This window comes from Gorilla gorilla, chromosome 1, assembly GCF_029281585.2.
Source record: "Gorilla gorilla gorilla isolate KB3781 chromosome 1, NHGRI_mGorGor1-v2.1_pri, whole genome shotgun sequence".
Taxonomy (NCBI): domain Eukaryota; kingdom Metazoa; phylum Chordata; class Mammalia; order Primates; family Hominidae; genus Gorilla; species Gorilla gorilla.
In genome coordinates, this window is record NC_073224.2 from 154,661,686 (window position 1) to 154,686,943 (window position 25,258).

General features: G+C 42.8%; 1 protein-coding gene and 1 long non-coding RNA gene across 7 annotated transcripts in view; one reads left to right on the plus strand and one right to left on the minus strand.

The window, feature by feature from the left end:
- DDAH1 (dimethylarginine dimethylaminohydrolase 1) overlaps window positions 1–4,443 on the plus strand; it is a 261,883-nt gene extending 257,440 nt beyond the window's left edge. For all 6 annotated transcript variants that reach the window (XM_055351601.2, XM_063702573.1, XM_031010235.3 and 3 more), the window contains one exon: window positions 1,362–4,443. In XM_055351601.2, the coding sequence (XP_055207576.1) occupies window positions 1,362–1,478 (117 nt within the window). In that variant the 3' untranslated portion in view covers window positions 1,479–4,443. The remainder of the gene's footprint in view (window positions 1–1,361) is intronic.
- LOC129524745 (uncharacterized) overlaps window positions 1–25,258 on the minus strand; it is a 46,668-nt gene that overhangs the window by 735 nt on the left and 20,675 nt on the right. The window lies entirely within an intron of this gene.

Consider the following 25,258-nt stretch of genomic DNA (forward strand, 5'->3'; position numbering starts at 1 on the left):
GCAATATCAACAAGCACCCAGTCACAGAACTCACTTTGAGAAATACAGGTCTGAATCATTCATCCTTCTTTAGCCACATTGATCATCTGACCTACCAGATGATTATTCACTGCCCCCCTGATTCAGCCGTGTGTCTCTCAAAAATAACAATAGTATTAATAATATCCCTGTTTACTGAGGGCTTCCCCGGTGCCAGGCAGGGTGCCAGGCATCCCAGGTATATTATCTTATTCAGTCCTGGTAACAGCCCTATGGGGGCAACATTACTATTCCAGTATTACAGAGAAGTAAACCGAGGCTCAGAGGGAATGTCACTTCACTGAAATAATTCTTTAGTAGGTTGACAGAACTGGGTTTGGGACCCTACTCTGGCTCCAACACTCTTAATTAACCACTGTGCTGAATTTTAAGAAACGCAGTGCTTCCTAAAGAAGCACAGGAGATTGTTATTAGGCAGTACACTTTCAAGTGATTCTGTTTTTAAAAATATGCTTTGTTTGATCATCACAGAAAAATCTATGAACTGTTAATTGAAGTTTTGACCTATGCTTTCTATTAGTGTCAAAAGATGCTAATAAAATCCATACCTGTAATTTAAAAGCAGTTTAACCTGAAATACTTAAGTTATATCTTGTCAAATTTTTCCAGTGGTGTTGGTAAGAAAATAAACCTAAAGTATAGTTGAGAGGGTTTTAAACTGTGAAGAGAAGGCCTAGTGTGGTGGCTTATGCATGTTTAATACCAGCACTTTGGAAGGCCAAGGCAGGATGATCACCTGAGCCCAGGAACCCAAGACCAGCCCTGGCAACATAGTGAGACCCCGTCTCCACAGAAAATAAAAAATAAAAATTAGCCAGGCATAGTGGTGTGTATCTGTTGTTTGTCCCAGGTACTTAGGAGGCTGAGGTGGGAGGATCACTTGAGCCTGGGAAGTCGAGGCTGCAGTGAGCCATGGTCGCGCCACTGTACACCAACCTGGACGACAGAGCAAGACCCTGTCTCCAAAAATATATAAATAAAAATAAAGTGTGAAGAGAAAGTAATATTCAGACTGACACATGGTCACCAACTTCCACTTACCACTTAATCTAGCAATGACAATGGCAGAGTAAAGGCATTTCTAGCAAAACCACATTTCTGACACATCTTTGGCCTTGAGGTTAAAGCACAGAGCTAGTGGTTAACCAGTTCCCACCAGCTCTATAGGGATGACTGTGGGCATGTGTGTGGTTGAGACTGCCTGTGTGTCTTGGGATTAAATGAATGAAAAGCCTAGATGTACAAATCAAATTGATTCTCCACTTCTGAGGATGGTAAAACATAATCCTTCTTTTCTTCCTTTTCCTTGATTCCCACTGTAGGTTTATGAGAAACTGAAGGACCATATGCTGATCCCCGTGAGCATGTCTGAACTGGAAAAGGTGGATGGGCTGCTCACCTGCTGCTCAGTTTTAATTAACAAGAAAGTAGACTCCTGAGCTGCAGAGTCCCCCCCGGTAGCCGGCAAGACTGCACAGGCAAGGCCGATGACTCTGTGCCCACTCCTGTTGTTTTCCTTGACAATCTACTGTGCCACTGTGCTACTAACTCTTGTTTACAAAATTTGATTCTAAGTTGAATTGCTTCATTCAACACCCCCACCCTCCCTCCCCTCGCGGTGGTACCTAAGCTGTGGATTTGCTAAATGAATTAAGCAACCTAGAAGATACAGAGCTAATGAATTATCAAAATGTGATTAATCCTAGTAAGGAAACACTCATTTAGTGTCTGTATTTTTGGTGTGAAAATTATTTAGTTGCCAGTATATTCTGAAGAATGTCTTCTTGATCAGTCAGATAAGCTTGCTTTTTTTTTTTTTTTCCATGAATCATGTTTGGTTCCTGTGAAAGTCCCTGGTCCAGGGATCCTCCTCCTTTCTCTTTTACTTCTGAATTCTGAAATTCAGTTAGTTACTTTTGCCTTTTGCTCTTCTATCACAGCCACCTTGACTTTGGGTAAAACCCAAGGTCTTTCCTTCTGGCTACCTTCCTGCAGGTCCACCCTGTCTGCCATTGGTCTCCTCTGCCTCTGACTACATCTGCCACCAACAACCCTCCCCTCACCCCTGCCAGGGGCAGACAGGCTTCTCAGCAGAACCGTGACTGAAATCAGAGCTGCTGTCTGGGGCAGTGTTAACTACACAGAGGCACATCCTGACAGGGTTTGCCCCAGAGATCTAAATTCCAGAAGGAGGGCACCACACCTAGGAAGGTAAATCCAGTATCAGAAGGTTGCTAAAAGATTAAAGATCAAGAAGCTTGGAAACATCCCATGGGTACAATGTCTTAGAAAGTCTTTAAGTCACATACCATGAATTTTTGCTTCATTACTGACCATATATGACCTTGGAGGAACTCTTTTTTTTTTTTCCTTCAACTCATTTCTGTTTCCACCTACCCTGACTCACCCTATTTCCAGTCTTCTACCCCTTGCAGTTATCCTAGTCCAGCAAAGTCATTTCTTTCAAAAGAGACATCATGTCTGAAAATGATTACTGGTAGTCTAATATGAGCCAGAGTAAACAGCTCCTCATGGTCAATGAACATGTTCAGGAAGCGATCACCTTGATGCTTGAACCCAACCCCAGACAGTGGACAATTCTACTTTGAAATATCTGTGAATATTTACTGTGGAATCCAATTTAAATTTCTTTCTTCTCTAGCCTTTAAATTACACAACTTTCAACTGACACGGGTCTCTTACAAAGAACAATGCGGCACTGAAGGAAGAGATGATTCCTTTACTCAAACCTGCAGGAATCAGCCTATTAACAGGCAGGGGAAACGGTACTTTCCAATGAATGGTAACTGATCCAGGCACATTATCACACTTCCTAGTCATCTCCACCTTTCCTGTATTGCCTGTGGCTTGTTGTTTAAGATTAAGAATCAAAGAGATTAAGAAGTATCACTTCAGGTCTTGCTCTGCTCACTTCTGTGTTTGCAGTCAAATTACTCCTTATGTTGGTGACCTAAAGAGAATTACTTTCATTCATTTCATTTCCCGCGTAGCAGATGGAAGTGAGAAACCTCTGAGAAAATGAAAACATCCTTAACCACTATCTTTCCCTTTTATTTGATTATTTTATGTCAGAAATTTGCAGAAGTTTTTTTCTCCTCCTTCTCTTCCTTGTTGCTTAACTTTTTAATTCATGCCATATGCAGATATCCAATTATGTGCATCCTGTGAATAAACCATGTCTTGGTCACTGTCATATTTTGAACCATCTCATCAGAGATGAATAATATATTTTTACCAGAGAGAGAATGAATGTTAGCCACATGCCCGAGTTAACAAAGAAAAAATGTTCTCAAGGTTGTCCTTTTGGGTTAAATCTGGCCCTTCCTTGGCAAAAGCAAAAATTCTCCCTGTGAGAGCTTAACATCTCAAATACAACTACAGGAAAAATGGCCCAATCTGCCAGTTTAGGCTTATCAGCATATAATTTTTAATATCTTTACTTCTATCATCCCAAATCAAAGAACTCTTCTCTATTATGTTTAATCAATTGCAAGCAAATAGATTTTTCTTTGTAACAATTTGTTCTGCAGAAGGCCGTTTTTCACTTTTCCTTTCTTTTACTTCTTTCTGTCTTTCCTTCTCTTTGTCTGGAGAAATCACTTAGACTCTGTGTGCCTCTTCTACATTGCATTCTGCTCTGCTATGTTACCTGCTAGGCTGGCTTCTTTGGACTCCCTATGTGATTGATGATGTGAAAACCTAAATTACTTGCAGCATAGTATTACTTCTTTGATGTTCTCATTAGCATAATGTTATTTTTGAAAAGGAAAGATACTATCGCATAAGTTTTCCTTGTCTGTTGTGATATACACCGATGGATAAACTAATGGAAACTGCTTTTTGACATTAAAAGACATGAGAAATTATATTTAACTAAGTAAAAGTTAAGTCAGAATTACTTGGGTGATGTGATTCAATTTAGTTAAAGGATGATATAGAGAAAATACATTATTTAGCATTATTTCTTCAGCTATAATGAATTGCTATAGAAATCAGGCAGATCTTTCTAATGTGTATTGATTGGTCTTTTCAGCTACTCTGAACAGATTACTAAGGCCATCTCCTCATCTCTACGGGAGAAAAATAGTCTGTAGATGAATAATGTAAGGTAAAGAGTTGCATGTCAGTCTTTGTAATTATTTACACTTTAACTTTCTCCAGAACTCAGACATGATTTCAACATGGTGTTAGATTTGTGCATTTTATTTTCCTGACCACCTCATTCCAGCCAATGTATGGTTATCCACTCTGTGTGCCAAAACCAATCATGCCTTTCACGGCCCTTTAGTTCAGAGAAGTTCTGCACTGATTTTTAGTCTCTTGATGTCTCAATCTTACATGTATACCAATCACAATGGAATAAAGTGTTGAGTTGTACTGTGATCAACAGTGTATGTCTCTTTTCTTTGCAACAGAAACTGCCATGGGGAATGAAGTCATCATTTCTTTGCTGTCAGTCATGGGATATTTTCTCTCTTGTCCTTTAGGCTATGAACTTAGAAAAATACCATACCTGTAAATCAACTGCCATCAAAGCTTGGGTTAAAATAATATTTGAAGTGATACTTCATACTTCAGGCACTTAAAAAGTGTGCATATTATGTACACTAGGTCAGGAGAGCTTGAGTTCCCCTGTGCCTCTCCTCAAACGGCGTCCCTTCATCCCTTTCACTGTTAACCATATTCAGCACATAGTCAGTTATGTGGTTCAGTTATGGAGGCAGGTAAATGATTTTTTTATTTGCTCATTCATACAAGAGTTTGTCTTTGTTTTATAGTAAGCATCTTTTAGGAAATTTGAAGGTTTTTTTAAATGAGGCTTTTTTCAACAAGTTTTTTCAATCTGTATTGTTTTCTTTCAATGATTGTAAAAATAACTGCTTACTGTTAAAATCAAAACACAACACAAAAAACTAAATAAATTTAAAAACTACCCCACAATTTTATCACCCAGAGATAACTATTATTAACATTTCAGAGAATAATCACAGATCTGTAAATAGATAGCAGTATAAATATGCAATAATTTTACATAATCATGCTGTTCTGTAGTCTGCTTCCTTCGACTTAGCAATATTGTTGGCCGCTTTCCATCTCAACAAATGTAGATCTACATCATCAGTTTTAACAGCCCTGAATATTCTACAACACGGTTATTCAAGCAGCTCGTTCTAAATTATACATAGTGTTATGTCACAGATAGTCAATATGCCCACATTGCTATTAGCCAGGGGTCTTCAGTCTATCAAAAATGCACCGCTTCTAAGCTTTCACCAAGCCCCAGAGCTAGTTCATGTGGCATATTTTTATCATAACTGAATGGGCTGTGCGAATGCTCCTCAGATGCAAAGACCAGTTCTAAAATTCCTTGGGGATGTCATTGATTTAATCACACCTTCTCAGTTGGTGTTGCATTGATTATCTCTGCATTATTTAGATTGTCACTGGCAGTGATGCTAAAAAATGCCAAATGCCACCTTGCAAACCTACTGTGGGTCCCAGTCGGAAATGGAGCCCTCCACCTCAGTGCCAGATATACTGCTCCTCCAGAGGAGAAAAGGAGATACTTCTTAAAGGAAGAGTTGGCAGGGGTTCCCTGACTGACCTTCCTCGCCACCTCTGAAAGAATAAGGGGAGAGGAAACAGAAAAATACCCTCCGTAGCAAGCTATAGATTCTGGAAGTGGGAATTTTGCTCACTGAAGAATGCTGGTCATCAACGATTTTAGACAAGTGAGCACATATTTAACAAGTGCCCATACTCTGCCAGGCTCTGGAGTACAGCTCCTATCTTTCAAGAACTGATGGTTTGGGAGAGGCAGGGAAGGATGACTACACAATTACACAAATGATTATGATACAGCAGAATGTACGAACTACAAAAGAACAATGCCGTGTCTGTTCCCAAATCAGGGAGACCAGACATAGGAATTGGGGTTTAATCTGGGCTTGGAAGGACAGCTCTGGCTTCAATAGGTTGAGATGGGACTACAGGTTGTCTAGGCTGAGGGAGCCGCAGAAGCAAAGGCATGGAGGTGGGAGAGCATCGTGTTCACTTCAGAAGCAAGTATTTGAGCCCCTGTTATGTGCCAGTTAACTTTGCTAGGCCCTGAGGATACAGTGGTGACAGTCCCTACCCTCCTGGAATGTACATGCAACAGGGAAGACTGACATTGAACAAGTTAGGGCAAGGGGAATGAACATTATTAAAGGAGAATAGGGTGCTTAGAGCAGGCCATAGGGGCAAGCAAGCGGATTTATTTGGCTGAAACACAGGGTAAGTATAAGAGCATGGTGAGACAACATTGGTTGGAACATTGAGGGCCTTGCCTGCTGAGTTAGGATATTTGGACTGAAATTGGCAGTCTGCCAGGATCCCCTGAAGACTTTTCAGTCAAGAAGTGATATTATTGGAGCTTGATCTGGCAGCATTATATAGGATGACTGGGAACTGAGAAAGACTGGTGTTTCGCCAAGCTTAATTTCTCCAAGTTTAATTTGTTATTTAAATATCTCTTCTTACCACCAAAATGGAGCCTGAAAGCCTGGCAATTAAGTCTCTTTATATTTGCTTTCCTGAAGAACAGATTAATAATACCTTCCCCTCCCAACTCCGAAGGGACATTTTCAAGGCAAATGCGATAAAAGAACTGAAGGGTTCTTTGAATGAAAGAGATAATGTAAATATCATTATCATCATCATTATACTTATTAACTCCGATCACAGCAAGCTTAGATCCCATCAAAATGTCATCTTCTATTTGAAACGTCAATCACCTACTCCAGAAATAACTCGGGATTTTCATCACGGATGCCTCTAAGCTGGCCTGACAGCTTCCGTGGTGAACTCACAGGTTTCCCTGGTAGCTGACATGGCTGTGCCACAGACATACTTGCATTAGGAAACTGGTGGCTAATCGGAATGTTCCCTGTCTCCCTTCCCCCTCCAAACCCTCATTTCTAAGTTAGTGAAAGCTAGGCCACTTATAGCACAAGATAACTGGGGTTATCAGGCTTTTAGGAGGATGGATAAGTGCCAAATATATTACTGTCACCATAAATAAATAAAAGATTCAAACAAGTATGAACTTGGTAAAATATTGCCTGAGCTGGCGTGTGACATGAATGCCTAAAAGCAATGATGGGTCTCTAGGTCTTGGGAGGCCCCCTCTATTTATAAATGGAAAGTTTAGTCATTTTGGCTATGAATACTGAGAAAGAGCTTGAGTGAATTGACACAGGCCTAAGGAGGTAGCTTGCTGCCCCAACTTTATTGAAGTCTAATTGACAAATAAAAATGGTATATATTTAAGGTATACAACTTGATGCTTAGAAAGACATTGTGAAATAATCACAGTCAAGTCAATTAACATAGCCATCACCTAACAGAGTTATCACTTTCTTTTTTTTTCTTTTTTTTGTGATATTTAAAATCTTTCCTTTTAGCAAATTTCAAGTATGCAATAGAATATTGTTAACTATAATCACATTGCAATACATTTGATCTCCAGCATTTATCTATCTTGAAAACTGAAACTTTCTGCCCTTTAGCATCTCCCCATTTCTCACTTTAAAAGCACTTTAAAAGCAGGAACTTTAAATTCCTGCTCATGGACAAGAAAGCTTATTTATTAGCTAAGGCTTTGAGGTAAGAACTCAGAGGATGACCATTCAAAATTAAACTAGGACCCTATATGCTATAGGTTGAAGGTGCCTCTATCCCACCAGGGTACAAAGACTGCATATTTCACATTGATGGAGGAAAAGCTCAGGAACCAAACAAGTTCTGATTTCAAGCAACAGTCTAGCTGTGTAAAAGGAGCTAGTGGAATAAATACTGATTCACAGGGCCACAGAGGCTTAAAATTCCAGGGAAGGATGTGAGCAAAGTCATCATTTTGTTTACAGGGGACCCGGATGAGGGTATGAGGTCCCCTAGAGTTAATGCTAAGACAGTAACATGGGGTTTGCTTCTTTCCAGGCTTGATAATAATTGGGAGAGACAGAAGGAATGTTGTTAGCAGGGCAAGATATAATAGTATCAAGGAGTCTGTTAGGAAATAGAATTCATTCCCACTTGGTTCAAATAAAGAGATGACCTTAATGAAGGTCTGTTTCAGAAGTATGGGTGTTAAGGGTAAAAACAAGGGGTGGTAAGACACCCGGAAAACAGATGTCAGCAGCACTCCTAGGCCCAGCAGGACAAGGACAGAAAATTGTGCTGCAAAATATAGGACAGAGAAGGCAGGGCCACAGACCCAGCCAGAGAGCAGAGAAGAAGTACCTTAACCTCTTTCTCTCCTAACTCTGATCTGCTGGTGCTCCCCATTGGCTGAACACAACCGCAAGATGCAGCTGGGGGCTCAGGGGATGCCTCCAGCCTAGGAGGTCAGCGTTCTAAGGCAGAGAACTGGCAGAGAAGGGCAGAGGATGGATCTGGAGAGTCAGAGGATATCAGCACAAGGCCACTGTGAAAATGAGCTCTTAGCCTATCAGACAGTGGCCATAACCAACTCTGTAAATTTACAACTCTCTGTAAATTTAAAAATTTATTATTTCAGTTATCATTTAATAACTTGGCAGATTCCTTAGGCACATGCCAGTTCTGTGGTCTGGTCCTCCCTCCCTCAACATCAGAAAATAATTGGAGCAGAATCAACACCAGAACATGAGTATGCACGGCCTGAGGGTGAAAGAACGTTGCATTCCAGACCCATGAGTCCCGGACCTCTTTAGTAAGCACTGTGTTATTTCTAAAATTAGAGCAATCTCTTGGGCACCTGGTATCCCAAAACAGCTAGTTGCCTTTTTGTAGCATGCCCATGACCTTCTGGTAACATAAAGTTGTTTAGGATCCTGAAGTACCTCTTTTCTGTTTCCTTTTGTCTGTACATCCTGCTCATCTTGGCAGGCACAGCTGTTTTGGTTTTACTTGGTCATATTGCTTATGGGGATAATAGTCAGTCTAAACTAATAGTAGTGAATTCCCCTTTCCTGGGGTGTTCAAGTAGCGTTTGAAGGACCATGTGCAGGTGTGGTCCTTCTATCCACTAACATCTGATATACTTAACATCCATACCAAGGTATTCCTTTCCCACCCTGGAATCTTTCAGTAGGCCTTTGTACTATATTCTGATTCTGGGTGACTTTCGTTTCCCCTCTACTACCCCTAGTCTCCCAAATAGATGAACATTGCCCTCATCTAGTGTTTTAGTTCATTTTCTGTGGCTTATAACAGAATACCACACACTGGGTAAATGATAAACAATAGAAGTTTATTTGGCTCATGGTTCTGGAGCTGGGAAGTCCTAGAGCATGGCACCAGCATCTAACAAGGTTCATCCCATGGTGGAAGGCGGAAGCAAGTGCACAAGACAGAGGCACTAGGGATCAGGCTTACCTTATAACTACCCACTCCCATGATAACTAACCCACTCCCATGACAATGACATTAATGCATTTGTGAAGGCACCACCCTCATGACCCAATCACTTCTTCTTAGGCCTCACTTCCAAACACTGTTGTTTTAATGATTAAGTTTCCAATGCTTGAACCTTTGGGGAACACATTCAAATCACAGCATCTACTAAATGACAGTAGTAAGGGTTACAGCTTCAATATGGTAGCATGAAGAGCTCTATGGATTCACTCCCAAGTGAAACTGGCAATTCCTCAAGGATCTAGAACTAGAAATACCATTTGACCCAGCCATCCCATTACTGGGTATATACCCAAAGAATTATAAATCATTCTACGATAAAGACACATGCACACGTATGTTTATTGCGGCACTATTCACAATAGCAAAGACTTGGAACCAACCCAAATGCCCACCAATGATAGACTAGATAAAGAAAATGTGGCACATACACACCATGGAATACTATGTGGCCATAAAACAGGATGAATTCATGTCCTTTGCAGGGACATGGATGAAGCTGGAAACCATCTTTCTCAACAAACTAACATAAAAACAGAAAACCAAACACCACATGTTCTCACACATAAGTGGAAGTTGAACAATGAAAACACATGGACACAGGGAGGGGAACATCACATACCAAGGCCTGTTGGGTCAGGGCGTGGGGGGAAGGACAGCATTAGGAGAAAGACCCAATGTAGATGACAGGTTGATGGATGCAGCAAACCACCATGGCACACGTATACCTATGTAACAAACCTGCACATTCTGCACATGTACCCCAGAACTTAAAGTATAATAATAAAAATAAATAAATATTTAAAGTCTCTGGAAATGGTCATAAATGTACATAGCAAATGAAGAAACATTTATTCAAGAAAATCTATTAAAACTTGGTAAGATCAGTGAATCAGTGATATTTGACCCAAGACCCACACCCTTCCTCCCCGCTCACAGCTCAGTGAGGCAGAAGCTCCACACCTTAGGGTAGAGCTAGGAACACAAGGCTCCTTTTCCCCACAGATCCTAATTGAAAGTCAGTCTTCCTGGGGAGAGACAGGATGTCAGCATTGCTTATCCTGCCATTCCCACTCATGACCTAATGCTGAGACTAAGTTCTGGGTGAGTGTTGCCAGGAGGGTCTCTTTTCTTCCTCCAAGCCCAAACTCTCAGGGGACAGAGGCTCCACTCTGAGAGCATGGTACCAATATGATACAGGGAGCCTGAATGTCCTTGTCTTGGCTCATGGGGCAGGAGTTCTAGCCCAGAGAAGCAAACCAAAAAGACCTGAGTCTGTTGCCTCCTCTCTACCTGGCACTGAGAAACAAAAACAAGGTTGTCATTCAGAGAGAAGTGAACCATATTTTCCCTGCCCTCAATCCCGCAGAGGATGGCTCAGAGATTTTCCCCAGGGGGACAATCAGGCTGTGGAAGGAAGAGCTCTGAATCCCTCCCTAGAGAACTGACTTCATTTGCAACAGAGTGTGAAGTTCAAGTCTAAGTGTGCTCTCAAAAACAGTTGTGGTTGTGGTGAAAGGCAATAGAGAGGAAATTGGTAGATTCCTTGGAGGTAAAGGCTAAATTGTAGGCATCCAGATCAGAGAGGAAGAGGTAAAACTATCTCTATTTAACATGCTTGTCTATATGGAAAATCCTAAGAAATCCACTAAAAATATATTAAAATTAATAAATGAGGCTGGGCACAGTGGCTCACACCTGTAATCCCAGCACTTTGGGAGGCCGAGGTGAGCGGATCATCTGAGCTCAGGTTTCGAGACCAGCCTGGGCAACATGGTGAAACCCCATCTCTACTAAAAATACAAAAAATTAGCCTGGCATGATGGCACACGCCTGTGGTCCAAGCTATTTGGGGGGCTGAGGTGGGAGGATGGCTTGAGCCCAAGAGGCAGAAGTTGCAGTGAGCTGAGATCACACCACTGCACTCCAATCTGGGTGACAGAGTGAGACCCCATCTCAAAAAAAAAAAAAAGAATTCAGCAAGATTTTAAGATAAAAGATCAATATATTAAAAATTGTGTTTCTACACATTTGCAGTGAACAAATCCAAAAATAAGATTAAGAAAACAATTCCATTGATAATTGCATCCGAAAGAATAAAACACTTAGCAATAAATTTAGTAAAAGTCCAAAACTTATTCTCCGATAATTACAAAACATTGTTGAAAGAAGTTAAATATCTAAATAGATGGAAAAACTGCTTATGTTCATGTATTAGAAGGCTTAATATTGTTAGGATGACAACACTCCTCAAGCTGATAAACAGATTAAATGCAAGCCCAATTAGAATCCCAGCTGGCTGCTTTGTAGAAACTGACAGGCTGATTCTAAATTTCACATGGAATTACAAGGGGCCTCAAATAGCCAAAACAATACTGAAAAGAAGAATAAGCTTGGGGGACTCGCACTCCCAATTTCAAAACTTTAAAAGCAACAGTAATCAAGACAATGCAGTACTGGTGTAAAGATAAACATATAGATGAATGGAATAGAATTGAAAGTCCAGAAATAAGTCCATGTCTCTATGGTCAACTGATTTTCAACAAGGGTACCACGACTATTCAGAGGGGAAAGGACAGTCTTCTCAACTGCTGCTGGGACAACTGGATACCCACATATCCAGCAAAAGAATGAATGAAGTTGGATCCTTTCTTCACACCATATACAAAAAGTAACTCAAAATGAATCAAAGACCTAAATATAAGAGCTAAAATATAAAACTCAGAAGAAAACTTAGTGATAAATTTTCATAACCTCAGAATTGCCACTTACATATGACACCAAAAGCACAAGCAACAAAAGAAAAACTAAATTGAACAACATCAAAATTTAAAACTTGTGCTTCAAAAGACACTGTCAAGAAAAGGAAAGACAGGCACAGTAGTGCACACCTATAGTCTCAGCTTCTCGGGAGGGTGAGGCAGGAGGATCCCTTGAGCCCAGGAGTTCGAGGCTGCAGTAAGCTATGATCTCACCATTGCACTCCAGCCTGGGTGACAAAGTGAGACCCCATCTCTTAAAAAACAAACAACTGAAAAGATAACCCACTGAACCAGAGAAAACATTTGCAAATTATATATCTGATAAGGGACTTCTATCTAAAATACATAAAGAACTCTTACAGCTTGATAATAGAAAAGACAGTTTGAAAACAGGCAAAGGATCAGAGACATTTTTCCAAAGAAGATATACAAATGGCCAACAGCCACATGAAAAAGATGTTTGACATCATCAGTCATCAGAGATGTGCACATCAAAATCACAATGAGATATCACGTCATACCCACTAGAATGGCTAGAATCAAAGTCAGGTAATAGCAAACATTGGTAAGGAGGTGGAGAAATCATACCCTCCTGATGAGAATGTCAAATGCAGCCACTGTGGAAAACACTCTGGCAGTTCCTCAAACACCTACACATTGAGTTACCATATGATCCAGCAATTCCACTGCCTGGAATATACCTAAGAGAAATGAAAGCATATGCCCCCACCAAGGCTTGTACATGAATGTTTACAGCAATTATTTAAAATAACCAAAGGGTGCAAACAACCCGTGTATACCAACTAATGAATGGATAAATGAAATGGATGCCAACTGATGAACAGATGAACAAAAATATCCATACAACGGGATATTATTCAGGTGTAAAAAGGAATGAAGTACTGAACATGCTTCAACATGAATAAACCTTGAAAACATTATGCTAAGTGAAAGAAGCCAGTCACAAAAGACGACATATTATATGAAATGTCCAGGATAAGTAAATCTGTAGAGACAGAAAATAGAATAGTGATTGCTTTGGAGGGGAGGGTGCAAGGAGGGAGGAGAGGGAGGATAAGGGACTGATAACTAAGGGTAGAGGGTTCTTTTTGTGGTGATGAAAATTGATGTGGTTATCGTTGCATATATCTGTGAACATGCATAAAATCATTGAATTGCACATTTTAAATGGGTGAAGTGTTTGGTATATGAATTATATCTCAATAAAGCTGGTTTTTAAAATGACAGCAATAATCCTCTTTGTCCTCTTCATATCTCAAAGGGTGGTTGGGAACATCAAATGAGAGGATTTATATAAAAGTACTTGGTACTCTATGCAGTGCTATACAAATGTAGCCTATTATAGTACTGAATGGGATTAATCAGCTTTTCACCAGCACCTGTCAGTACAAAACTCCGAAGCTGCCATTCCTAAAACTACCTTCGCCCCCAATTAGAATTCCTTTTCTTTAGTGGTTAAAACTCATTGACAGAGCCCAACCCTTGAAATAGTGCTGCATAATAATTGCTTATGGAATGCTTCTTACCTTCATAGCCTTTAGAAAAAAAGAAAATAACGTTTCTTTTATATGTTTTCCTAAGACTCAACTCAAGTGTGTGTAATTACCACACATACCAAGCTCCTCATTATGTCAGCCCTGGAGCCCACGTGGCCATTATAATAATTTGCTAACTGGCAATTGTTCCTTTCTTTTCACAGTCCCAACCCCAGTCTTACATTTTGGCCATTGCTCTGCCCTTCTGAACTGGGGTGAATAGCAGTGTGAAGGCAAAGCGGATGAGAATGAAATATGCTCCAAGTGGCAAGTTTGAGAGTAGTATAGACAGAAGCTGGTCCTTGGCCAGGTGAGCCTATGAGTGCAACACCAACGCGGCATTTACACCTAGGACAAGGAGGGGCGGAACAAGTCCCCTATGCAAAACTGAGGCCCAGAGAGACTCAGTCACCAGGAAAAGTCACACCGCTAGTGGCTGTGGCACTAGGGCTCAAACTCTGTGTTTGGCAGCATTACTCTACACCGCCCATTGAAAAACAGGTGCCCTACGAAAGTTTCAAAATTACTGCACATCAAAGTATCTTCAAAATGTATAAAATGTTTCCTACCTCTGCTTTTCCATATGAATGCCGATCCGACAGTGCATGTTGCCCCTTTTCCCCAGAGGCATCTTTTGATTTAGCCTCAAAAACAAAGGAAATCCGAATATCCATGTTTGCCGACCTTAGCTTTTGCAGAAAAATTGTGGAGTAACAGCGCCCTCGGGTAGTCACTGGCGTTTTCTCAGCAGGCCTTTGAGCGCGGAGAAGTGAGGCTAAGAATGCCGCCGCTGCCCCCTGGTGGGCTTTGGACGCCTGGGCCCTCCTTACTGAGTAAAGGGCGTCTTCCCAGCACCTGCCTGCCTATGGGCCCGCGGAGTCACCTGGGAGACCCATTCCCAGTCCTGGCCTAGGCAGATCCTGAGGCGGGGCCTCTCCCACCTCAGCTGAAACCAATTAGCTGAAACCAAATTTGGAATCAAAGCCCTTGGCAGGGGGTGTTTTAAGATCCACACACGCTGGGACTTGGGAAGGCCTGAAGGCTTCGTGGTCAGAAACCCCTGCTGCCACCTATCTCTGGGCCCAAGCCTACGTTTCCTCCCCTGGAGCAGCGGCTCTTTAGCTAAGGGATTGTTCCCTTTTTGGAAAAAAAAAAATCACCAAGCTCTAGGGTTGAGGTATGAGTAGCAACACTCTAATTAGTTATTTATATCTTAGTGTGAAATACGTTCATCTGACCCTTACCTGCTAGCAGGTGTTTCAGGGGAAAAGAAAGAATCTAAGAATAATGAGAGCCTACAGTAGGCATGGAAGGCAAGGGGAGAGAAAGGGAGAAGAAAGGGAGGAAGGGCAATGGGGAGGGGAGGACAAGGGAAGGGAAGCGAGGGGAAGTGAGGGGAGAGGAGGGAAGGAGAAAGGAAGGGAGGGAAGCAGAGGACAGAGGAGGAGAGAGGAGAGGGGTGAGGAGGAGCCCAGCTAGACCCTTCTGCAGTCTCACTCAGTCCTCATTGCCCTAGTCTAGGCTTCAAATGCGTAAAGAATTTGCAAGTGCACTCTTGTTCAATTCGCAAGACATTTCAGGGCTCCCACGGACTCCCACCATTGCTTAGTGTATTACTCTGAGTTCTCCAGAGAAACAGAACCAGAACCAATAGAAAAAATATATATCTCATATATATGAATTACTATATATGCAATATATATGACTTACTATAAGGAATTGGCTCATGGGATTATAGAGGTTGACAAGTCCCAGATCTGCCGTCAACACACTGCAGATCCAGGAGAGATGATGGTGTAAGTTCCAGTTCAAATCTGAATGCAGAGGAAGACCAATGTCTCAGCCCAAAGGCAGCCAGGCAGAGAAAGAAAATCCATCCTTACTCAGCCTCTCAGTCTATTCAGGCCTTCAACAGACAATAAAGTCCACTCACACTGGGAGTGGGAGGGCTCTGTTTTCCTCAGTCCACTCATTCACAGGTGATCTTAACCAGAAACACCCTCATAGACACACACAGAAATCACCTTAATCAAGTATCTGGGCACCCCATGGCCCAGTCAAGTGCACACATGCAATTACCCTCCCATTTGGCAGTAGCAGCACCTGTCGGCCACGCTACCTTCTGGTTGCTTGTGCCAGGCTGCTCTCCCACTAGACAGTAGAGGCTGAGGGCAGAAACAGCCTTTTCTAGCACAAGATCCCGGTATCTAGCACAAGAACTAACATAGGAAATGGTAAGTGCTCAGGATGTTTTAAAAGTGCAAAAATGGACAAATGAACAAATGCACATACCTAGGTCCAATATAAAGAAAATATAGGCCAGGCACAGTGGCTCATGCCTGTAATCTCAGCACTTTGGGAGGCCAACGCAGGTGGATCACTTGAGGTCAGGAGTTCGAGACCAGCCTAGCAACATGGCAAAACCCTGTCTCTACTAAAAATGCAAAAAGCAGCCGGCCATGGTGGTGCATACTTGTAATCTCAGTTAGTTGGGAGGCTGAGGCAGGTGGATCACTTGAATCCGGGAGGCGGAGGTTGCAGTGAGCCGAGATTGCGCCAAGCCATATAGTAGTTGTCTCATTATACATCTATGTCCTTTATAGAGGACAGTGAGCTCCTTGAGTTAGGAGCCAAGTAGGTCACTGCATCCCCAGTGCTAAGTATGATGTTTGACACATAGTTGGTGCTCAGTAAATATTTGGTGACCCAGAGATGAATAGACCTGTCAGTGAGGGAGAGAATGAAGCCAGCCAGCTGTCTCACCAGAGATGGGGCGGGCTCAGATTCTCATTTGGAGCTAACTGAGAGTTACTCTTACCTGTGGTCAGGATCAGAGACAGGCTTTTACAAACTGGTATCACTGGTATCCTGATATTCTCTTCAAACAGATTTGAGAAACCTTTGTAAAATTCCAATCTTGCTGCCTGTCACCACAGTTATCCAGAAACTGTCAAAACCAATAGGACTCCTTGGGGGGAAAGCCAGGAAGGCTGTACAATTACTGCTGTCTGTCAGGAGACTATGACAGCACCTTGGGCCCTTCCAGGGCAGGATGAAAGTTCTGATTTCTTCCTACTGAAGGTAAAAACAAGAAAAAAAAAAAGTTCTGATTAGGTGGACTCTGTCACACCTAGCAAGCCTGCTGGGCTGACTGGAGAGCTGCCCTAATGCTGGGAGACAGGTTTCCAGAACAATCTGGAGCAGAGTGAAGAGATCCGGCTCGACTTCATTGTACTTACCTACTAAAAAGTCTCTGCTGCTCAGAAAATGCAAGAAAGAGAAATCTACCTTTTGGGTTTCTGTGCCTCAGTTTTGCTTGTAAAAATATTAACAATGGGCCAGGCGCGGTAGTTCATGCCTGTAATGCCAGCACTTTGGGAGGCTGAGGTGGGCAGATCATATGGTCAGAAGAGCAAGACCATCCTGGCCAGCATGGTGAAACCCCGTCTCTACTAAAATACAAAAAATTAGCCAGGCGTGGTGGTGCGTGCCTGTAGTCCCAGCTACTTGGGAGGCTGAGGTAGAGGAATCGCTTGAACCCTGGAGGCAGACGTTGCAGTAAGCCAAGATCGCGCCACTGCACTCCAGCCTGGGCGACAGAGCGAGATTCTGTCTCAAAAAAATAAAATAAAATAACGAAGGCCCCAGGGAGAGTCACAGGTGAGTGAAGAGAAGCTGTTGGGTAGGTACAGAGCTTTCACAGAAGCTTAGGGAGCACAGCAACCCCCAGCTCCTCAGGTGGGAGAGAAAAGCAAACCTCTGGTTAGCCAAGTTTTCTGCCAGCTCACAGAGACCGTACTGGGTAGCAATGAAGATGTGGGACCTAGAATCAGAGCTGCTCTCAAATCCTGGCTCTGTCATTTACTTGCTTGGCCCATTACTGTGGTAGCACCAAAGGGAAGCTTGGAGGGATGTTAAACAGCTGTGACCTCCATGAGTTCCCAAGCTGTCCCAAGTGATGATAATAATCATCATCGTGATGGACAGTTCTCACACTTTATGTAAAGTATAAATATAACCATATGAGAATTTTTTGGTATTTTTTATCACAATCTAAGTTAATATGTGTGCTTTTCATGCAAACACAGCATCAAGGCAATTCCCTGAGCAGTGCCCCCACCACCCCATCACCACGATAAACCCCTCCTCTATGTGAATTCTGGAGCCAACACTGGCAAATCTCCATTCCTCTCTAAACCTTGGTTTTCTTCTCTGTTACAGCAATAAAGGCTAATATAGTTATTGAGTACTTTCTGTTTGCCAGGCACTGAGCCAGATGTTTTTATGTGAATTATCCCATTTAATCCTTACAACAACAGTATGAAGTAGGTCCTTACCATTCTGTGCTTCAGTTTCTCAAAAGATAGAGACAATAATACCTACCTCCTGGGATTGGAGTGGGGGCTAAAAACAGAAGATGCATGTGGGATATCTGGCCCTGGTGGTGCTCAATGGTACAGTTCTAACAGTTGTAATGATTACAATGATGTTGGAGAGGCTGCAGGTGAGGAAGTGAAGCAGGAAGAGGAAGAAGATGAGGAAGATGAAATCATGGTTCCTGGTGGGCAGAGATGCCAGCGTATACTTAGACCCTCCCTCAAGTGCTCATCCACAGATGCTGTCCCTCCTGACCATGAGACCTGAAGTGTCTCAGCAGCGTCACCATGCTTGGTTTTATTCATCCACACTCAGCTGAAGTAAAGAGGGGGCCTGCACAGATCTATAGAGTAAGTGGGTCTGGCCTTGATGTCCCTGGCCTTGGCTGTCAACATCTTATTTCTCTTTTGGTGACACCCCCTCCCCTCAGAAGGGCCCCTCCCTAAGCAAGTTACTTACAAAGAGTTAGAGGGAGAGGGAAAAAAAGGAACAATCCAAAGTAGCCCAGGTCTAAGACTCCAGAGAGAGCCACCAGGTCAGGGAACATGGGAATGAGGTATGAGGTCTGAAGGCCAATAATGTAAGGACACAACAGTCTGGGCCATGTGAAAAGGGGCTAAAGGAGTGTGTGATCGAAATTGGTCATTGTCCAGCTATATCCACTCTCCCCTTCTTCCTTTTAGTAATAGGTTCTTGAAATTTTACCGTGCACTTGGCCACTCAGCTGAAGACTACATTTCCCAGCCTCCCTTAAGGCTAATTTATAGTCACAGGAGTAAGTTCTAGCCAATGAGATGTGAACGGAAATGACATGAACAGTTTATAGGACACATCCTTAAAACAGAAGCCACATGCCCTTCCTCTCATTTCCTACCTCCCAATATGCAGAAACCCAGACCTGGTCCTGGTAAAGCAGCTTCAGCCAGGAAGACAAAGGCAATCCCATGGGGTTGGCGAAACCACAAGGAACCAGGCTTCCCAGTTCCCCTCACCCTGGGATGCTCACATATCTTGGAGTTTTTCCTTTAGGATTTTATAAACATCGACATTGTTTGCTCTTTGCATTAAAGCAGCATAACACGTGCTCATTTGCCAATTGTCCAAAGTGAGTCTAAAATCCAGGTCCAAGAATGAGAATCCTCTGGCTAGAATCCCAGTCAGCATGTTACCAAATCCAGAGAAACCTTGAGGGCTTCTCTGAGGGGACATGGGACTGGTTTTCAGGGTTTCAGGGGAAAAAAACATAAAATTCTGAGGCTCAGATGCAATTTCTGAGCTGAGGTGCAAGGGGAGGTGAGCCACTCCCATGAGAAAGGGCAGAGAGACCCTCTCTCATCCCCAGATTGCTGGGATCAAGTTCAGGCCAATGCAGAGGACTGGCCTGAACTTGATCCGGCCAAAGATCCAGTGTGCAACCGTGGGACAGCTCATTCCTGGGAAAAACAAGACCCAGCTTTCTCACCGTTGTATCCTGGCTTGCTCACCATCACATGGCCTGGCACACAGAAGGAGCTCAATAAATATTGATTTGAATATTGACTGAATGAAGAATAAGAATTGTACATTTTGAGGTCTTCAAAACAACAACAGTTCTGGCAGCAAACACCAAGAGTTAGACACTCTAAAGGAAAGACAAGGGTTGGCCCTGCTTGGCCAGCTTCTTCATGGAACATCCCTCTGAAAACCCAGGGACTGCAAAGGCTCTTTAAAAAACAGACCTCTCTTTCTCTCTTTCTCTCTTTCTCCCTCTCCCTCTCCCTCTCTCTCTCTCTCTCTCTCTCTCTCTCTCTCTCTCTCTCTCTCTCTCTCTCTCTCGGCATCCCTGGGCCACTTCCCAAACTGTAGCAAACGGGGAGTTTGAGTACATCAAAAAGCCCATGGATTTGGAAAAACTGATTTAGGAAGACTGACTAAATGGAACTGCCTTCTTTCACCACTCATTCATTCACGCAACAAAACTTTATTGAGAAAAGATTATAGTCTCTCTCCCCATCCTGAATGAGCTCATGTACTGTCCCAGGCTTTTCTCACAATCACAGCCTCTGCCTACCTCCTAGCCTCCCCCTCAAAGAGTGGGTAGGCCATGGGGAGCACAGCCAGGATGCCAACAGCTAGGAGCTACTTGAAGATGGAAGCAGAGACACAGTAATACCACAATCCAGGGTTGGAATGAAAATGGATTTCCCCCTGCCAGAATTGTCCTCAGCTACAAACCAACCTTGCCCCTTAGGCCTCCACTCCCCTCCTTCCCATCTGCTGAAGGATGAGTGGGGCTGCCCTTACTCTGAGGTGGCACAATTCAGAGTCCAGGCTGCTGCAAACCCCTGCACATGCTGCTGGCTGGAAAGTGGATGCAGAGATCAGATCAGAAGGCTTTCCTTGTTGGAGCCTGGACACAGGTGCTCATACTACCCACTGCCATTTGGAGTGCAGTGGTTGCTGTCTCCCAAACCCTCCTTGACCTTGGGCAGATTGGAACTGGGCAGTGAGTGACCTGGGGACCCGGGAAAGGGAAAGACTGGAAGGCAGGGGAACCAGCCCTGTGCCTGGGGGTTGGGAGAGGAGTGATAGAAGGGGTAGGAATGGGACGTAAAATACCTAGGAAACCCTGCCTATTAGGGAACTGTGTCTGAAAGCTTTTTATCAGAAAACCAGTGTGTATGACAATGACGACGGTGACCATGAGCGTGATGTAGGGCCATGCGTGGTATCAGGAGAAAGTGATCATGATCCATCCCTCAGGACAGCCAGCAATGAGGAAAGATGAACTAAAACCCTCACTGGTTGTTTAAAGAAAATACAGATTTAGTTCTTGCTGGAGGAGCTGCTTATTTGTGGTTGACCTTATATTTGCAAAAACCAGGATGCATATTAAAAGAACACGTCAGGCTTTTGTAAAAAAATTTTATTTTGAACTTGTCTGAGACTTGCAGAAGAGCTGCAAAAATAGTACAAAGAGTTATCTATATCCCTCATCACGTTCCACTAATGAAAACATCTTACATGACCATAGGATAATGATCAAGAATGAGAAGCTAACATTGATACAGTATTATTGACTACACCACAGGCCTTATTTGAATTCCACCACTTTTTCTGCTAATGTCCTTTTTCTGTTCCAGAATCCTAACCAGGACCCCACATTACATTTAGTTGTCATGTCTTCTCATCCACTCCAGTCTGGAACAGTTCCTCAGTCTTTCATGAACTTGACACCCTCGAAGAGTACTGGTCAATTCTTTTGCAGATTGTCTCTTCATTTTGTAGGATGTTTTCTTATGATTGGAATCATGTTATGCATTTTTGGCAAGAATATCACAAAATTGATATTGTGTTCTTCTCATCACATCAAAGTATTCATAATGTTGATGTGTCATTACTGGAGATGTTTACATTCATCACTTGGTTAAGCTGGTGTCTGCTGAGTTCTCCACTGTAAACCTAACTATCTTTCCATTTGTAGTTAGTAAGTAGTTTGGGTGCAATATTTAGATTTTTAACAATCCATTATTTTCTATTGATCATCCTTCTTAACCTCCGCAGGTGTCTGATTCTCCAGTGTAGTATTCTGGTTAGCTTGAGTAGGTCACAGCCCCTTGACCCCAGATTGTCTTGAGGTCAATGGTTTTAGCAATGCCCAATAAATATTCAATGGGTATAGGTGGAAAGTTCCACATGAGACATAACCATAAATGCAATGTACAAGCCTTGTCTGGATCTTGGTTCAAACAAACCAATTGTAAAAAGACATGTATAGCAAATTTTAATATAGACAGGATATTGAATGATACTAAGAAATTATTGTTATTTGCGTTAGTGTGATCATGGCATTATGATTATATTAAAAATATCTTTTTCTCATAGAAATATATAGTGAAGTATTTACAGTAAAAGTGATATGATAACAGGGATTTGTTTAAAATAATCCAGGGAAAAAATATGTGGAGAGACACATGATGTGAGAGTGGCAAATGCTGATCACTATTGAGGCAAATAATTGGCACATGGGGTTCCGTTATATTTTTCTAGTTCTGTGTATTTTTTTAATTCCCAAGGTAAAAAGTAGAGGTTTAGATGAATTAAAAAGTGATTTATCTCAGCTAATCTGCCTCAGAAAATACCACACTCATATATTAGTGTAATTTTATTCTGCATTCTGTGAAAACTGGACACTTCCCATACTACAACAAAAGCAAAAAATGATCCCATTCTCAGGATCTGGGTGATTGCTTGCTTTGGGTTCCCAGCCCGGATGACACTCCCCTTTTGGTGGCTTTTTCTCAGGGGCACTCTTTCATCCTTGTCTTCAGTAAGTATTCACCTTTCTTGCTGCTAACTCCTTTCTTTTTTACCTTTTTCTTTTTTTATAGAGAGATAAGGTCTTGCTGTGTCACCCAGGCTAGAGTGCAGTGGCGCAGTTACAGCTCCCTGCAGTCTCAATCTCCTGGGCTCAAGTGATCTTCCCACCTCAGCCTTCTGAGTAGCTGAGACTACAGGCACATGCCACCACACCCAGTGAATTTTTTTTCGGTACAGATAGTATCCTCCTACATTGCCCAGGCTGGTCTTGAACTCCTGGCCTCAAGGAATCCTCTCACCTCAGCCTCCCAAATTGCTGGGATTGCAGGCATGAGCCACTGCGACCATCCACCAACTCCTTTAATTCATCTTAATGTCTGTCCTGTTCCTTCTAGAGATTTCAGAGGCCATTTGACCCCAGAGTTGGACTGGGTAGGAAAGTTAGCCTCTTTGAGGCTCAAATTCTTTATTTATAAAATGAGGCTAGCATAGACCTACCACACGGGTCATGAAGAGAACTGCAGAGGATAACATGCATGCTCCTATTCTGTGCAGGTGTGGTACATTGGGGGTGCTCAAGAAATAGAACTTTTCTTTCGCTGTGGTCATGCCTGCCCCAGAAAACCCTAGAAAAGGCCCCAGTCCTGGCACAGCAAGACACTTAGGACCCAAAACCTGGACATGAGACCTGGACAGTGTGACTTTGCTGAGTGGCAGAATTGTTGCCTCACTCGGTAGCATAAGTTGTTTTGGAATTTGATGTGGTTAGAGATATAAACGGCAATAATCTGACAATTCTATGCTCTTTCTGACCTGGCAGATATCTCTGAGACCACCGTAGATGATTGTGCAGTACATATACCTGTGATACACAGCTGCACATGGTGGTCCCAGACATCTGCCCCCCCAGATGTAACTCACTTCCTGCCTTCCTCTCTCTATCCCCCTCTATTCTTTCCCATCCTTTTTCCTCTTTTCACCCTTTCATGTAAATGGAAATCACAGTAACACTCTGAGATTGTAACGTAGGTCAAAGTAGATGTGTCTAAAAGTGCTTTAACTCTAAAATGCTATATAGAAAGTTATGCTTTATTGTTTCATTTTTCAGAGCAAGAACTATTAAATATGTGTTAGATGCCATCAGTTAAAGTGCTGGGTTGGTTTATTTGGCGGGTTTTGGTTCCGGTTGCTGTGCACATTCCAGTCCCTAAGGCAATCAGTGGTATTTTGAGAACCTAGCTGGCATCCCTGCATGACTGGGATAGAGACATACTCTCCCGAGTGGTGACCCTCCTCCTGGAGCATGCTAGCTAGATCTGCACAGGTGAGAAGTGGCTCAACTACAAATTAACACCTGGCATTCAGTGTGTCTGCCCTTGTAATTCTTGCTGTGGGGATTGTATCAGAAACCACGCGTGTTTCCTTTGTCCTGACATACAAGACTTGTCTCTCCAGATTGGCAGGTACACAGGCCTCTGGCTGAACCTCAATTTCAACAACTCTGGAAGACCCTTTGAGGTGCTCCCCAGGACGCTGTTGGAGTCTCAGTAATAGGGTTTCACTTCCCACCCTGATTTCTGAACCTATTGAGGAATAAGATAAAAGACCAAGTGGTTAGAGGCCAAAATATCACATTCACCTTGATAAAGTTTAGGTTGGAAGGCCCAGCTTGTATCTCTTGGCAAATGGAACCTGAGTTTTAGGTGCAACCCTTTCATGGGAGTGCTGGGCCAGGGAAAGCTTCCACCCTGGCCAGAGCCTGCCTGGAGGAGCTGAGCAGAGCCTGTGCTCACAGCACATGAGTGCTCCCAGGAGGAGGACATAAGGTTTTGAGCCACGCTCCCAGTTTTTCCTCCCAAATTCACCAGGTACAGAAGGAACTCTGACAGGGACCAGTGCTAGCCAAGAACTCTTCCTCTCCCACAAAGTCTTCTCAGGGCAAAATGTTTATAGAGTGACAAGTTCCCTCAAGAGGAACATCTGGTCACCCTCTAATCTATGCTATTCTGACAGAATAACTAAAACATGCTCTTCCATGCCCTGTCTGGTGTTTACCACAAACCAAAGCTATGTGCTGGCATTCACACCTCCCACCACTGCAGTCACTTCTTCCGTTTACCTAGCATCCAGCACCCACTCACCACCCGCTCTAGTCTGACAGCCCACAGGGTATTGTGGCTGGAGCCTAGCATTTCCTTTTCAACTGTTTAAGGGATGCAACCTGCTTCTCTTTTGTTCTTACACAGACGCATTCTGTGGGCAGCTTCCATATCTTTGGACCTCAGTGTCATTAAGTATCACATGGCCTCACAACAACAAATGGAAAACCTAATCCTCGTGTGTGTGTTTTTAAAAGTCCGTTCCATTTAAATGAGTCATACCATTAAGTCAACATACAGTTTCGCTTTAAACCCTAAGTCACTTACATAAATCCCCAGGGGTTCACTGTGACCCTGTGTAAGGCTTCTTCCTTTTCTGTAAACTTTCGTTCTTGGATTACACATTTCCAGGGATGACTGCCAACTCCGTCTTTTGCCTTCAGTCCTCTGAGAGTGTGTGTGTGTGTGTGTGTGTGTATTTTATGTCTGCATCCTCGTCCTGCAAATAAAAGCCACCTTTCCTGTTTTCTCAGCGACTTGAATCAATTCCAGTTTTCCATTTTCCCATTAGTGTTTGGTGTGTGTGCTTTGCTGGATTGGTCAAAGAAGCTCCCCACTCTGCAGAATTTTTGAAGGCTCCTAAGGTAGAGAGCATTACATTGGAAAG